General features: G+C 38.2%; 1 protein-coding gene across 1 annotated transcript; it reads left to right on the top strand.

Annotated features, from left to right (window-relative positions):
• The first annotated feature begins 5,986 nt into the window (after positions 1-5,986).
• Positions 5,987-16,113, top strand: LOC110462189 (acetylcholine receptor subunit alpha-type acr-16-like). Its single transcript, XM_021516032.1, has 2 exons — positions 5,987-7,155; positions 14,711-16,113. Exons 1-2 carry the CDS (start codon positions 5,987-5,989, stop codon positions 16,047-16,049), a joined length of 2,508 nt encoding a protein of 835 aa, XP_021371707.1. The 3' UTR covers positions 16,050-16,113.
• The last annotated feature ends 251 nt before the right edge of the window (positions 16,114-16,364 follow it).

Below are 16,364 nucleotides of genomic sequence, written 5' to 3' on the forward strand. Positions count from 1 at the left end.
GAGATCATAACACATGGACCTCAAGGGTGGTTCTGACAAAGAATACACCTGCTGTTTACAACGGCACGTTTATTGTACGAGGCGACGAATGTGGGAACCCCTGCTGGAGCAGGAGATTCCTTATATGATTTAATGTTTAGAGTACATTGGGGATCAACATTGATCTGCTTCCCCTTCCCATTGAAACGCTTCAGGCTTTTCTCTTTCCTTTGTCATTCCCAAGGTTTCGTTTTGCTGTAACTCCCAAGTTATCCGTATTCAGTTATTTTCACAAATCTTCAGAGGTGCATATGGTGAGTTTGTTTAAGACGCAAAAAGTGTCAGAAAGAAACTTTGAACACATCAAAAGCAAATTAAATCAAAGGTAAAATGTAAAATGTAGATATCAAAAATATACAATAGTGTAAATTCTAAATTCTAATATAGAGGCCTATTTCCTGTAGACTTGATAAAAAATGTTGTTGTTTTCTTGTTCAGGGTTTAACGTCCTATCAACATCTAAAGTCATTTAAGGACGTGTCTCCACGTGTATATGTGCATGTGTGCTGGAGACTGGGTATGTTGGCGCAATTGCCTACTTGTGATGGCGTGGATTTGATGCCGACTTTATAGTGCTATCTGACTGAAATACCATACCGAAGTATAAGCACAGCATTCCGCCCGGTCCCACAATACTAACAACGGATGGACCAGTTGTTGCCATTACACTAAATGCTGAACGTTAAGCAGGGGATAACAACTACATTCGTGAGGACTATGGTATTCGCCAGGATGTTCTTTCATGTTTTGTACATTGAAATAAATATCACCAATCTCTTTCAGATCACTACACGTGACCATAAAATGTTTGACAGTGAATGTAGTATTGCATGCGAAACAATAAGGTTGGTTTTCACCTTTTAGCAAGTGTGTATGAGTAATAAATGTATGTCCCGTTCCCATTAGGGCCTGTTTGACAGTGAATGTAGTTTCGCATGCGAAGCAATAAGGTTGGTCTTCACTCTTTAGCAAGTGTGTAAAGCTTAATTACCTCCCAGAAGTAACAAGTGTGGATACACAAACATACCTTTTTGCAGATGATACCAAATTCTACCGTCCTATATTCAACACCCAGGATTGCGAGTGTCTACAAGAAGGCCTGCATACAGCACAGCCATGGAACAAAAAGTGGCTCCTGTTCTTCCATCCAGATAAATGCAAATCCATGCGGATTGGTAAGATTGACAGCAGCAAATTCACATACATTTTATAAGATGGAAAAGAACTTGCATATACCGAAACTGAAAAAGATATCGGAGTCACTATCGACAATAAACTATCATTCAATGTCCACATTTCTGAAAAAATAATCTAAGCCAATTCCATCATGGGGTGATCAGAAGAACAATGGAGTATATGGATCTCACTACATTTACAGCACTATAAACAGGTCTGGTGAGACCACATCTAGAGTATGCTAACCAGGTCTGGAGTCCGCATCTGATCAAACACATAGAATCAGTAGAAAACGTACAAAGGACAGCTACTAAGCTAATACCAGGAATGGCTTATCTATCATATCCAGAAAGATAATAAGTAATGAGTAATAATGTATGTCCCGTTCCCATTCGGGCCAAAACTACCTACAAAACTACAAAACTATATTTTTTAGGTGATAATATGCCAAGCTACTGTAATGACACAACAAAACAGGTAAATTCGTTGAGATCAATGTGTTACCGTGTTAATCTCGAACAAGCAAATTCGTGTAATTTATATCCCCCGCTTTCAGGACATATTGTAGGTTAACATTATTGAGGTTAGGTTTAAACATGTGAGTATTGTGCTGTTGAGACATAATGTATAGCTTGAAACTCAACGAAAAAAGCCTTATCTAATATTTGCTAGAGTTATTATGCGGAAACTGCTGATAATGACTCCGCCAAATGGAGTCCAATTAAAGTGGTTGTCAGAGTTGGCGAGCCCTTAATGCGTTGAACCCTGTTACTAAGTTTGAAGACCATAGGATAATATTTGCGAGATGAACAAAAGCGGCAGATAATGACGTTTTTCGTTATTCAAGGCGCAATTACTCCGCCAAATAAAGCCCTCGGAAGGTGGTCGTCAACGTTGGTTAACCCCTAAAGCATTTAACCCTTGTACCAAGTTTGAAGAAAATCAGTTAACATTTGTTGCAGTTATTGGACGGAAATGGCAGATAATGACGTTTTCGTTATTCAAGGGGCCATAACTCCGCGAAATAAAGTCCCCTGAAAGTGGTCATCGTACTTGGCCGATCCCTTAAGGCATTTAACCATGTGACCAAGTTTAAAGAAAATCGGTTTACATTAGTTATTGCACAGAAACGAAGCGTGACAGACAGACATAAAGACGGACGAACCCAAAATAATATCCCCCGTTTCGGTGAAAGCGGGGGATAATTAATGTAAGTGCTATATTTGGAAATTAAAAAAACCTCATCAGAAATTGTTAAAAATACATAATAACATGTATATTATGCGCCATTTTTTTTACCCTTTTGACCCTGCATGGAGGCTAGCAACTTACCCCAATATTCTTAATTTCAAACATCATGATGGTTTGCATTCTGGTCGTTTAAAGAGAACGACTGACATTGCGCCATGTCCTATATATGTTCTTAATATATCATGGTCAAATAGTTCGAAGCCATATTAACTGCCTACGGTTTCATTTTTTTTTATATGTAGTAACATGTTTTAGGTTTTATTCTGTTTTAACGTCCTATTAACAGCTTAGGTCATTTAAGGGAGGTGCCTCTATAATAATAAATATAATAATAATAATATACAGCATTTATATAGCGCCCTATATAATTTGTAAAATTACTCTAAGGCGCTTTACAACATATGGATAATAGTAATGGTTATAATTGTGAAAACAAACAACAAAGGCAATCACTTTCATACATTTAACAAGCATTGTGCACATAATTGAACAAATAAAAGGGTGGTATTTACAGGACGTCTTTGCAAAGATTCCAAAAGGCAGACGTGAAGAGGTGAGTTTTTATGTCCCTCTTGAACTTAGCCAGGGTATTCGACTTCCTAATAGCAGATGTTAAGCTATTCCACAACGTAGCCGAAACCCTCCCAAAGCATCTGTTTCCGTAGGTCACAGTACGAAATTTTGGGACACACAACAAAGACTCTGACTCCGACCGCAGTGATCTTGACGGCTGATACAGGGTATCAAGTTCCTGTAGGTACTGAGGAGCTGTTCCATTCAGTGCTTTGTATGTGTATACCAGAATTTTGTACTGCGACCTGTATCGTACAGGTAACCAGTGCAACGAATAAAGCGCAGGTGTGATGTGCTCTCTCTTTCGAGTACGAGTATCTAGCCGTGCTGCAGTGTTCTGAACCCTCTGCAGACGACTAGTTAGTTTGTCAGATATACGACAGATCAGGGCGTTACCATAATCCAACCGAGAGGTAACAAGTGAATGCACCAAAATGTTGCATGCATCTGCAGTTAGAAACTGCCGAATACAGCCGATGTTCCTGATCTGGTAGTAACAGGGTTTGGCAGCTGGAACAGTCTCAATAGTTCTGGCACCAACCTTAAGCTGGAGAGCCATTGTTTGCTGACACTTTGGGGAAAAGACGATTAGCTCCGTCTTTTCCTGATTAAGTTTAAGCATGTTGGCGTTCATCCAGATACTGATATCTGTCAGACAATCTTCCAGACTTTCTGAGACTGTATTCCAACTGTCCTGTGGTTTTATGACCATGTAAATTTGTGTGTCATCAGCATAGAAATGATAGCGAAGGCTATGGCGACGACAAATCTTTCCAATCGGTTTGGAGTACATACAATATTTTCGTGGTCCTACCACCGACCCTTGAGGGACCCCGAAATCTAGTACTTTGTCATGTGAGGTGGCAGATCCGATGGCAACACACTGTAGTCGTTCACTCAGGTATGACTGTATCCAGCATAGTGCGGTATCAGTCATTCCATAAGAGTATTCCAGACGTGTATAAAGTATGCCATGGTCGATGACGTCAAATGCAGCTGACAAGGCCAGCATGACAAGCACCGCTCTGCACTTGCTATCCAATGCAGAAGATATATCATTATGTACACGTATGAGGGTTGTGTAAGCGTGCGTGTTTGTTGGTGTGCCGGAGGCAGGGTATCTTAATTTACTTGCCTCCATGTGATAGCGCGGATCCGGTGCCGACTTAATAGTGCTGTCTCACTGAAATACTATGCCGAATTAAGGCACACCTCACAGCAAACCCGCCCTGTCACATTATACTGACAACGGGTGAACCAGTTATTGCCATTCCCCCAAATGCTGAACGTTATCATTAACGTCAAAAATGCTGATCAGTAAATAAAAGCCATTTTTAAATATTAGTGTTGGAAGCAGTTTCATCATGTTCATATTGTATCAAACACATTCTTACAGGAATTTATATGTCTGTTTAGGTAAAGGGTACCACTGCATCAATTTTATTATTGTGTAGAAGATTTCCACTAAACAGTTTCCTTGACTTTGAATATTCCCTCCAATAAATAGAACAAGACACAATCCCCTGTGAGAAGTTTTTCATATGCTTTGGTGCCAATAAAATTGTGCTTTTTGTGCTGTGTTTATTGAATGTAGGCTTTCTAATGTAAAGGAACCCATTTTTTTTTATACCAATTGTCAAACATTCAAATTTCAAACAAGAACAATTCTGTCAAAAATGGATTTTTACAAAAAAAAATCATTTGAAAAGACCTTAACCGAAACTTTCATAATAAAGAAAATGGCAAAAAATATAGTTTAACTTGTTGGTGCCCTTAGGCTTAAATTTGCTCTATTTGTTTTTATCACTCTTTTTGACCTGGGTGTTAGCGAGCGGGGGCTCTTAAATCGGAAAACCAAGAGTTTGGTTTGGTTTAGTATTGTATAACGTCCTATCAACAGCTATGGTCATTTAAGGACGGCCTCCCCCGTGTGCAAGATGCATGCGTGTAGTGTATGCGTGTGTGTTTTGGGAGGCTGCGATATGTTCGTGTTTGTCTCCTTGTGATAGCGCGGAACTGATGCCGACTTTACAGTGCCACCTCACTGAAACATACTGCCAAAGACCCAGCAGGACACCCCACCCGGTCATATTATACTGACAACGGGCGAACCAGTCGTCCCACTCCTAAATTGCTGAGCGATAAGCAGGAGTAGAAACTATCACTTTTACAGGCTCTGGTATGTTTCGGGTGGTCGGGTATGTGACCACATAACTTTTAACCTCCGAAAGGGGAATCGACCTCGGCCGCCTTGGTGAAATGCAAGTGCGCTATATACTGTGCCACTAGCCATTACTCTAGTAATGAGAAAAATAACACAAACATTTTTTCGGAGAATGCTTTTTAAAAAGTAACAAATTTATTTTCATAATGCATATATCATTATATCAATAAAAAAGTTTCATTTTAAGTACAGCAAATGGGACGCTGTAGCCATTGGCTGCCGTTCGGTAAACGAGTAAGTTACCGCTCCTAATGGCCAAAAGAGCGACAATGGATATATTTCATTTAGAAATGTATTCAACACAACCCGTCTGAAATGTCTAATCTAAGATATCAACATCGAAACATTTAAACAAAGACAGACAAGCCTATCAAGTGCCAGTGCACACTTGACAGTTCAAGTGTTATTTCTAACCTCACCCGCTCCTCAAATATAGAAATAATAACATCATAATAAACCTATTTCTTCTTTGAACCGTGACGGACTATACTCCAACGGCCGGAATCTCCACTCAGTCAATAGAATAGTTAAATGTGTATATATCTATAGGTAAATAGTGAACCTACGTACATCTGTCAACACGTAGTACAAACATTTTGAGATTTGATATGTACATATATTTAGACGTGGACGCATTTAAGGATATACAAAGTCACGATTAATTGGGAGCAGTACTTTTTGAAAGACTCTAGGATTTGAAAACACTGACCAAGTGAAGAAGCTATGACAATGCACTACATCTATGATGTTTCACTATTTATGCTGTTTGTGAGCGGAAGTTTCCGAATATGTCTCGGCAATTTGAATCGGTCTGAGGTTGAAAACTTGTACGCATATCTCCTACCGTCGGCAGCTTCTTCCACATACTACAAATATATCCGCCCGGATGTGGATCAAAGCTACGCCACTAATGTTACCACCGATCTGCATGTGACAAGTCTTCGCGAGGTAGACGAGATGACAGGTCGCTTTACTGTCGTAACCTTTCTAAACATTTACTGGAAAGACGAACGCCTCTCCTGGTCGCCTAGCTCATACGGGGATATACGTGAAATAGAATTCCCACAAAGTGAGGTTTGGAAACCAGCACTGACCCTTGCAAACCCTTTCTCACTTTTGAAACCTCTGGGATCCGACGGCAATCTTGTACGGTACACCAACAACGGTGACGCAACTTGGTACGTTGGTGACGTCATGCAGGCATTGTGCGACATAGAAGTTACGCAGTATCCTTTTGATAAACAAGTATGTCCATTGTATTTCCGTATATGGGGTTACGAAGGAAGTGACCTCACTCTGACACCATCAACAAATGATGTTGGTTTTACTTATTATGTAGAAAATTCAGAATGGGATATTACAAAAACTGAGAAGGAAGTTGTCGTCAATGAAGCTGCCTACATTGTCTATAAATTTCATCTGCAAAGAAAGTCTACATTCTTCCTCATCAGTATTTATATTCCAGTAGTACTTCTGACAGGTCTGTGCCCGCTAGTGTTTCTACTTCCGGCTGACTCTTGTGAGCGTGTAAGTTACAGTATCACGTGTCTCTTGGCAATAGCTGTGTTTCTTACGATTGTTTCTGAAAGTCTACCAAGGTCCTCAAGTCCAATGTCAGTCTTGAGTTTTTTCCTTGTGTGTGACTTCGTCCTTGCGACATGCCTGTGTGTATTGACTGTACTTGGACTCCGAATGTACCACAAGGACGAAAAAGAGGATGAGGTACCTGCTATACTAAAGAAAATTGCGGCCTTCAAATGTTTCCGTTGTGACAGTGCTACAAAGGGAGATACACCTTCCAGCCAAACAGCGGTTATCGAGATAAAAGAAAAATCTGCACACGAAAAGACAGTCGAGTTTGAGGAAGTGACATGGAAAACTGTTGCCCGGATGTTTGACCTCTTGTGCTTTTTCCTTAGCATTGGCGCATGTGTTGTACTTCTTGTTGTTTACCTAATGTACACAAATATTGTTTAGGGAGTTATTTTTATTACATTTGTTCTTTCATTTCTATTCATACTTATGAGCATTTCAGTCATCGTATATATAATGTAACAATGCTCTATAGTCAACAGGGCACAAAAGCATGCATGGCATAGATTATAATATACATTTATTGCCTTAGCAGGATTCAATGTTTTCCCAAGATTAATCATGTTCCATGAGGACGAAGTATTAAGTGAGGGTAAAAATAATCCTGGAAGGCTATACAATCTGTTTGTACAAAGTTGATTTCACTTTGCCCTTTGCTACTTTAGACCAAATTTGGTTTTAATATCTCCATTCGTACGGAAGAAGAAGGATTTTAAACACCCGTCCATCTGCCCCTGACACCCCACACTCTTCGTTGTTCCGTTTTGCCCAATGATGCTCCTGGCCAAATTTAGTCAAAGTCCACGTGAGCCGTTCAGGACAAGTAGCGTTTTAAAGAAGATGACCGACGGACGTCGCGCCACAACAAAAGCACACCGGTACTTTTGATCAGGCGAGCTAAACATCTATTGAACCACTAGATCTACTTAAAACATGCCAAGCTCCCTGTCAGAATGTTCCGCCGAACTTACAGCGAATATGACTTGAAAAAAGTGTTTGTTAATCAGTCAAATGCTGTTTTCATGTATAGACGAGCGATGTCCTATAGATTTGTGGATTTTATTGATTTAAATAAACATCTGGCATAAAGAATGACGTCAGTGTTTTTAACGCCTGTTGACCAAATTGCGACTGATAATAAATAAAACATATTACGCAAGTGGTTTTATGTGTCTTTGTATGTACATTCTCCGCCATTTTTGCTGTTCTGAAGATGAAGATGATCACGTGGTCTCTCGGTTATATAATAATGAGGCATTAGGGGTTTGATCGTTCGTTTGTTTGTTTGGCGTATAATGTCATCGCAACAGCTAGGGTCATATGGAGACGGATGTAAAGGGAGACACTGTCAAGAGAAAAAGAAAAGATCGATCAAAAGAGTTGCAATGGTGACAGCAGGGTCAGTGTCTTCTGCTTCATCGACGACACCCGCCGTGTAAATCTGGGTCAAATCCAAGTAATGTCACGCCCGCACACCGAGAACTCGGGTAGTTACAACAAAACTACAAGGCACACTAAAGAGCATAATAAAAAAACATGGACCCTTATATCACGCAATAATAGCATATGAGAACACAGTCATTGGGGTGCATTTACCAAGAACGATTTAGGCCCATATTCCTGAAGTCGTTCTCATGCACAAGCATGGATTATATGCTCAAACCAGTTCAAATTTCTTGTACCTCGCTTAAATCATGTCAAACGATCAAAAAATCAAATATAAACATTGAGAAACGTTTTCGGCATTAAGCTTCTTTCATGTTTTTCTAAATCATTGAATATAACGAGAACAAGAAATTCGGCTTAAACACAAAATCTACGCTTGAACACGAGAACGTTTTTATGAATACGAGCCCTGATGCTTAGAACAGGATCCGAGAAGTCACGCAAGAAAGACTTGTATGTTACTTCCTAGAGAAAGTTAGCGATAATGTATATTTAAAATTGGTGCTACATGTATCATCCTCTCGTTGTACGTGGCAATATTTTCCTTGCATTGCTATTTAAATAAATGGTCCTCTTTTCAGTAGACATGTCGTCATTTGATCTGATCTATTTCGAGGAGGAACAATGGTTTTGTTTTTTGTTTTTATTTTGTTTAACGTCCTATTAACAGCTAAGGTCATTTAAGGACGTACCTCCATGTGTGTTGTGTAAAAGTGCACGCGTGTATGTGTGCTGGCGACAGCGCGGATCTGATGCCAACTTTATAGTGCTATCTCATCGAAATACCATGCCGAAGGCACACAGCGCAGCATATCGCCCTGTCACATTATACTGACAACGGGTGAACCAGTTGTTGCCATTACCCTAAATGCTGAACGTTAAGCAAGGAATAACCACTACCATTTTTAAGGAATTCGGTATGTTCCGGCCTGGGGACAGAACCCATTGCTTTCCTCACCTGGGCGAACGTTCAACATTAAAGCCAAACGTTAGGTATTGCCAAGCAAGACGTTAGGAAATAAAGGTAGTCAGAAGTAGAAAGAAATATAATGATCCCAACAATTGCAATTGGTGCAGCAGATCCATTTTGGTCGCTTTTGTGTCCCCTAGTTGAGGTCACAAAAGCAAATCCCTAATTCTGCAGGGGGTTATCGCATTAGTCGCCTCTTACGATGCATGCAGTGGGCAACAGCAGGCGTATTCTTTTCTCGATCCCCGACCTGCAGTGGTGAGGAGGAATAACCACAACCAAATAAACAGGAAAGTTATAACAGGCAGGGCACGTTATCTATTATGTTATAGTTTTTGTTTACAGCTTCGCAACATTGAAGATCATATCAAGGATTGTTTACATGTACATTCAGCAACATAGAATATTCGTGATACATCGTTATTCATTGTAAGTGAGATGAGTATGCTTTACTTACTAGACAAGAAACATGCATTGTAAGTGAGATGAGAATGCTTTACTTACTAGACAAGAAACATGCATTGTAAGTGAGATGAGAATGCTTTACTTACTAGACAATTGTTGCATGAAGTCCTGAGTGCCCTGTTATTTTTTTAAGTTGAACACATTCTGATTGAAGAAGTTTTATCAGTTGAATTTTCGTTGAAATTGAATACGGTTTCTATTCTAGGAACGTTTAATACCATTTTCTAAATATTTATGAAAATATTGTTAACTGTATCATCTTGTTTTATAACCTTTTGAATATCTACCCTTTTTGTATGTGCCATGTTTGTTGATTCGTGCTTAATGGTCCCTCGACACAAGGACATTTTGGACCTAAAGCGCCAAAGGGAATTTTAAAAGACTTCACATAAGCAACTAAAAGAATAAAATGTGTAAATGTGTCAATAATCCAAATAAATATAGTTTGATTTATTTTTTTATTGTTTTTAGTTTAAGTTAAGGAAACACAAAGAAAATAAGATGACAAAAGGCCACATAGTCACACATATTAGAATTGAATGTTGGTATCTAATAATAATAGTTCCAATAACTTGATTTAAGGATGTATGCTATGCTTCTCTGACTTGTTTTTCCACTCTTACGAACCGTTACTAAATTGGTTTTATGTGATTAAGAGTTAATAAACAGCTGAAGTTATTTAAAGACGTGCCTTAGTGTGCGTAATGAATGCATGTGTGCTGGAGATGGTATATTGGTGTATTTGCCTCTATGTGATAGCGCGGATCTGAAGTCGACTTTCGAGAGCTACCTCGGGAATACTATGACGAAAGCACCCAGCACAGTTAACACCCGTTCACGTTATATTGACAATAGGTAAACCAGTCCTAACAGCTACCTTTTAAAATTAAACGCAATGAAACAGCGAATAGATGTTCCTTAATTAATTGACGAGATATATGGAAATTACACAACAATGTTTTTATCGATAACACTTCAGCAATATTGACTTATTGCAAAATCCTATTTACAAAATTGTACTGGACATAGCAAACGATGCGTTAAATGTGATATATATCAAATTCTGTAAGCATGACACCTCGAAAGTTGAAGATACCAACAAGTTTAACAATATCATTACCATTTTTACCACTGCGCACTCGTGTAAGATTTCAAACTATTAGCCACCCTCGTGAAATATATTTGGTATTTCGAAAAATTGAATGTTTGAAAATAGAAATAAATATTAATAAAAAGCCGGGTTCGAACTCTGAACCTTTACATTGCAAAGTCTACACTTTTCTTCCGATATTGCCATACAGGTATCATACAGACACAGCATCAAATTAGTGTCCAATTTATGGGTAACAAAACACAATTAAAAACTTGACAGGAGAAGTATTTCTAAGCCAGAAAAGGGAGACTACTCCAAGTCAACAAAACTCTGAGTGAAACTCTTCTTCGTGAGTGGAACTCTTCTTCGTGAGTGGAACTCTTCTTCGTGAGTGGAACTCTTCTTCGCCATTATAAATGGTGCAGTGGTATCCTTAGCCTCAAGAGTCGTTAACATACATATTGTTATAGAAAAAAAAACTACGCTCATCTCATTTATCTTACAAAACGAAACAAACGAAAAAAACAACAGTTGGACCCATCTTCTTAAAAGCATCAGAAACAGTCTATAACCATTAACATGTAAACTGCCACAACCTGTAGATCGATTATCTAAAATAAATATTAAAAACGTCAGTGATGAGTCTAAACGATGTATCAGTTTGGTTTATTTAGTATCCGAATCATATTATAATACATTATTTGTGCAAGAAAACTTCCTTTATTTATCGTGTATCTACGTATACGTACGTATATGGTATTTTGTCTTGTTTAGATATTGGTTTAGGTTTATACAAATAACTTTAAATGTTTCTTATATAAGGATCCTTAACGGGGATTTAAATAACTGAAAGACGCCATGAAACATCTGGAGAATTCGGACCGTGGAAAACAAATACTGTATAAATGCCAAGATAAACAATCTTATTAAAAGTTAAGAAAGAATCAAAACGTCTACAATCCAATAAACTAACAATTTTATTTGAACAATGAGCACGGTTAAAACACTATCTTAGGAGGACAATTGTATCGGGAAAGTATCAGTATTTCAATCTTATCTTGTTTATCGTTTGGAAATTCACAATGGTAGTTTTATATCTGTTCAGGGTATTGTGTATCTTAATGAAAGAGTAGGCCTAAGACTGTATTGTTTAATTTGATTAAGGCGAACATTGCGATTCGCATCAACATGAAAATATCATTATTTGTTATTTCATGTCAAATAATTTCAGTTAGTACAGTAAATGATCCAATTATAAAAATGAAATCAACTTGCTGTCGAATTAAGTATATCTCTTAGGAAGGAACAAAAGACTTAAGCATTGTCAGCATGCAATACGAAATAGCGATTTACCTATATAAAGTTTTCGTTTAATGTCGGAGCCGGATATCATAGTCTGTTTGTTTAATCTCCTACTAATTGACGCGCACAGACAATATACAAGATTTACACAGATACCTATGGTCTCGTTGCCAGTATATATAATGTGACCAGGTGGGGAATACCATGCTGAGTGCTTTGGCATGGTATTTCAGTGAGATAGCACTCGGAAGTCGGCATTAGACATGTATCATAATCAACGCTATCATAATGGGATAATACATGCGTGATCTGGAGGCGGTGTATTCGTGATTTTCCGTCCTTGCGATAAAGCGGATATGATGCCGTCTTAAAAGTGCTATCCCACTGAAATATACCATGCCGAACGCAACAGGCACTGTTATCCACCCGATAATATTATACTGAAAACAGGTATTCCGATCGGTCTGTTGGTTGGTTGGTTGTATAGGATTAATGTCTTATTAACGGCTGAAGTTAATAAAGGACGCGCCTCCATATGTGTGTTATGCAAGCGTGCATGTGTTGGACTGGCAAATTCACATCTAGCTTGCCTTACATCTACTTTTCGACTTGACTTTTTTTGTAATGATCTAGCAACATTTCCAACTATCGCAATTAGGAAGTCTGATTTAAGAACGGATTACCATCAGTTTATCTGATGATTTTGTTTGTTTTGGTTCTAACGTCCCCGCAACATCCATGGTCATACCTAAAATGAACAAGGACGGATGCCTAAGGAGACACCGCAGGAAAGAGAAAGTAGATAGGAAAGAAAGGAATAAGAAACAAAGAAGGATCCAAAGTGTCGATTGGAGCAGCAGATCAATTTGTGTCTCTTCCATGTCCTTTTATTAGAAGGCACGGAAGAAAAATCCCAATTCAGTAGATGGCTAAAACTAGGGCATTTTAAGATAAACATAACGTGGCATACATCATGCATTGAAGAAACTAACAGTATGCTGTACTACAGTGATGAATCCACGACGACAAATTCAGAATATGGAAAATATGTACGTTTATTTCTGAATAATGAGTTTTTCTTATTTTAATACCAAGTTGTGGGTTCGGCATAATAACTATGACATGAAAGATAAAACAAGTTCCTAACTAATGCGTTGGCGTTCTGTAACAGTAAACACTTATATTGTAGACGTTTGAAATCTTAAGGTGTTCGAGTTGGTGGAAATTGAAACATGCTATCAGCTTTTATTAAAATGGTGCTTTAAAATGTCTAGTCGTCCAATTAACGTTTCTTAAGAACGAGCCCTTTACGTTTACGATTAAATCTTTTCAAATTTTGTATTTCGTTAGGCATACTTGTCGAAACATCATTACTGAACCACACGGAGGGCAACCAATATTGATTGATTTATAAAATTTCGTTTTATACCAGTTGATCAATTTAATTGGGTAAGATGATATCAGGGCCGAGTATGATTCGATTTACACTACCCAACGTTTCTTTTGTACAATACATGTTGCGATTTGTACCGATTTACGTCTGTTTTCTCTAAAACTTAGAATACGTGATTGTTATTCATTTCTCTCTCTTAAATCCATCAACAAAAAAGGCGAATTGGTTTGTTTTGTTCGTGGTTTAATGTCCGCTAATCATTTAAGGTCATGTAAAAACAGGTCCCTAGGGGGACATCGACGAAAACAAGTAGAAGACAGAGAAAGTTGTAATCGGGGCGGCCAATCAAACGTGGTTTCTTTAATGTCTTTTTAGCAGAAGACACAGATTCAACAAGAACCTGACTTCCATTGCTCCAGACGTAAATGCAGGTACTTTGATTTTTTCCCGAAATCTATTATCTAAACTTAATTATCTCTAAACGCGTTTATAGCTTTAGTGAAAAAAACTGACAATGCTGGATCAAAATATACGAAGGTAAGTCCGATGTTTTGTATGTTTGAACTAAATTTTAAATAGTAAATATCTCCTATGTATTGACCTATGAAACTTTCCCGTTCTCAGTGCGCATATCCAACACATTGTCTGCAGGTGTCACCCTAATTCAATAACGTCTCAAGATACTCTGACGTATTTCGGTAAATATTGATTTCATACGAGTTAAAGAAAGACTTAAGACAGACCGTACTGTACACAAAGATCAGTTTCAAGCTAGGATAGACAAAACAACAGCTTTAGGAATAATTGATATGCTGGATACATAAACTCTGTCTGATGATATTCAGCGTAACATTTTCATGTCACGTATACGATTATGGTGCATGGTATTCAGATTTCAACGACAAGCATTTGAAATGAAATTTCTTACATATTTTGCAGGTTAATTGAAGACCTGAAGTAATTTTAGTGACATTAACGAATTTTCATCAAGTGAATAGTGTTTTTTATATTGTTGATAAAGTTAATGATTTACATGTTCATTGCGCATGATAGTTATTTGTGCAATAACTGACCGGAAGGTGGATTGTGTACCTCGTACAATACAAACAGAATGGGTCTTTTGTACTATTTGAGTCAAATTATCATAATTCTGCTATTCACTGAATTTTGTTCTGGACAAAACAGGAGTTATACTGAAAAACTCTACGACACTGTACTAACAAACTATAACCGATATATCAGGCCAAATGATAACCAGTCTGAAAGCACGACGGTTTATGTCAATTTTTTTATGCTGAGTCTAAAAGACTTCGACGAAGTGACCGGGAAATTTTCCGTCGTTGGTTATTTTTATTTGATTTGGAACGACCCAAGGATGTTGTGGAATTCAGCAAATTACGACAACGTTGAAACACTTTATATCCCGCAAAGTTTGGTATGGAAGCCGGAATTGACACTAGTTAACGCGTACCAGCACATCAGAGGTGTCGGGTTTGACGATCTGCCAATATTATATTATTCCAACGCAACAGCGAGATGGATGGTTGGTGAGGTGATGGATACGACGTGTGACGTAGATGTGACGTACTTCCCTTTTGACAAACAAACATGTAAACTAGAATTTGCAGCGTGGGGATACACCTCAGAACAGTTGACATTTCAGATGTTGCAAGAAAATATTGTTTTGACACAGTTTTCTGAGAATGTAGAATGGGTCATTACGAAAACGAAGGGGTACGAGATCACAACACGTGACCACGCCGTCATTGTTTACGAAGTGGTGATGGAAAGAAGATACACATTTTTCATAGTAAACGTCTTTGTCCCGGTAATAATGTTGACACTTTTGAGTAATATGGTGTTTCTGTTACCTGCGGATTCTGGTGAACGTGTTGGATACGGTATAACATGTCTCCTAGCCGTGTCCGTGTTTCTGACAATTGTTTCCGACACGTTGCCGAAAGCTTCTAACCCGGTGTCTGTGTTGACCTTTTTCTTAATGTGCGATTTCGTGGTGTCCACATCAATCTGCATTTTTACGATTTTAGGTCTCATACTCCATCATAAAGACGTTTCTAAACCAGTGCCTAAATGGGTGAGACACGTCACGGATTTCTTCACGTGCAAGGTTCGTGTGTCACAGAAACCCCAACGTCATATCACAAGAGTTCGAGAGGTCAAGACAAACAACACCGAAGAAACTTTTCCATCAGAACAAAACGCACCTAAATCAACTGGTGATATTCATGTGATGGTTCAAATAGCCCACAATGAGACAGTTATTAAAACTCCGGAGATGACACCAAGATCAAAAACTAAATTAGACTATTTACATATGTCGCGTGACAGGAAAGTTCTCCCAGTTCCGGTTGAAGCTGAACCGGAAGTGGTTACTGAAGCTGAACTTGAAGAGTATACCTGGAAAAATGTGGCAAACATATATGACACAGTGTGTTTTGTTTTCGGAATCTCTGTTGTTTTGATTCTTATGGTGGTATACACTATGTTTACAAATCTTGTTTGAATGGTGACTTCATCTTCCCCTGTTTGTTTGTTTGGATTGAATTATGAAGGCATTGAATATACATTTCCAGATATTTTTTTTCAAATTCCATTTTTTTTTTTTTTTCTCAAATGAATCACTTGTATTTTGAGAATGATATATTTTCGCATCAACGATGGGGATGAGTCCGTTGCGAACTTTCCTGGGGTAATGTTTCTGGCTAAATGTGTTGTTGATGATTGAGAGAATTTAAAATTTTCGCGATTGCTTAGTTTTAAGAGCGATAACTGAAAATGAAATATGTTCTCAGCAATTAATAGATTTGCCGAAGAGAAA

The sequence above is a fragment of the Mizuhopecten yessoensis genome, unplaced genomic scaffold, assembly GCF_002113885.1.
Source record: "Mizuhopecten yessoensis strain PY_sf001 unplaced genomic scaffold, ASM211388v2 scaffold10759, whole genome shotgun sequence".
Lineage (NCBI taxonomy): Eukaryota > Metazoa > Mollusca > Bivalvia > Pectinida > Pectinidae > Mizuhopecten > Mizuhopecten yessoensis.

Excerpts from the sequence above, each read along its gene's own strand:
- LOC110462189 (XM_021516032.1), top strand. The coding sequence starts at position 5,987 with ATGACAATGCACTACATCTATGATGTTTCACTATTTATGCTGTTTGTG. Across the intron at positions 7,156-14,710 it reads TGGAAAACTGTTGCCCGGAT|GAGTTATACTGAAAAACTCT; the intron begins GTTTGACCTCTT and ends TGGACAAAACAG.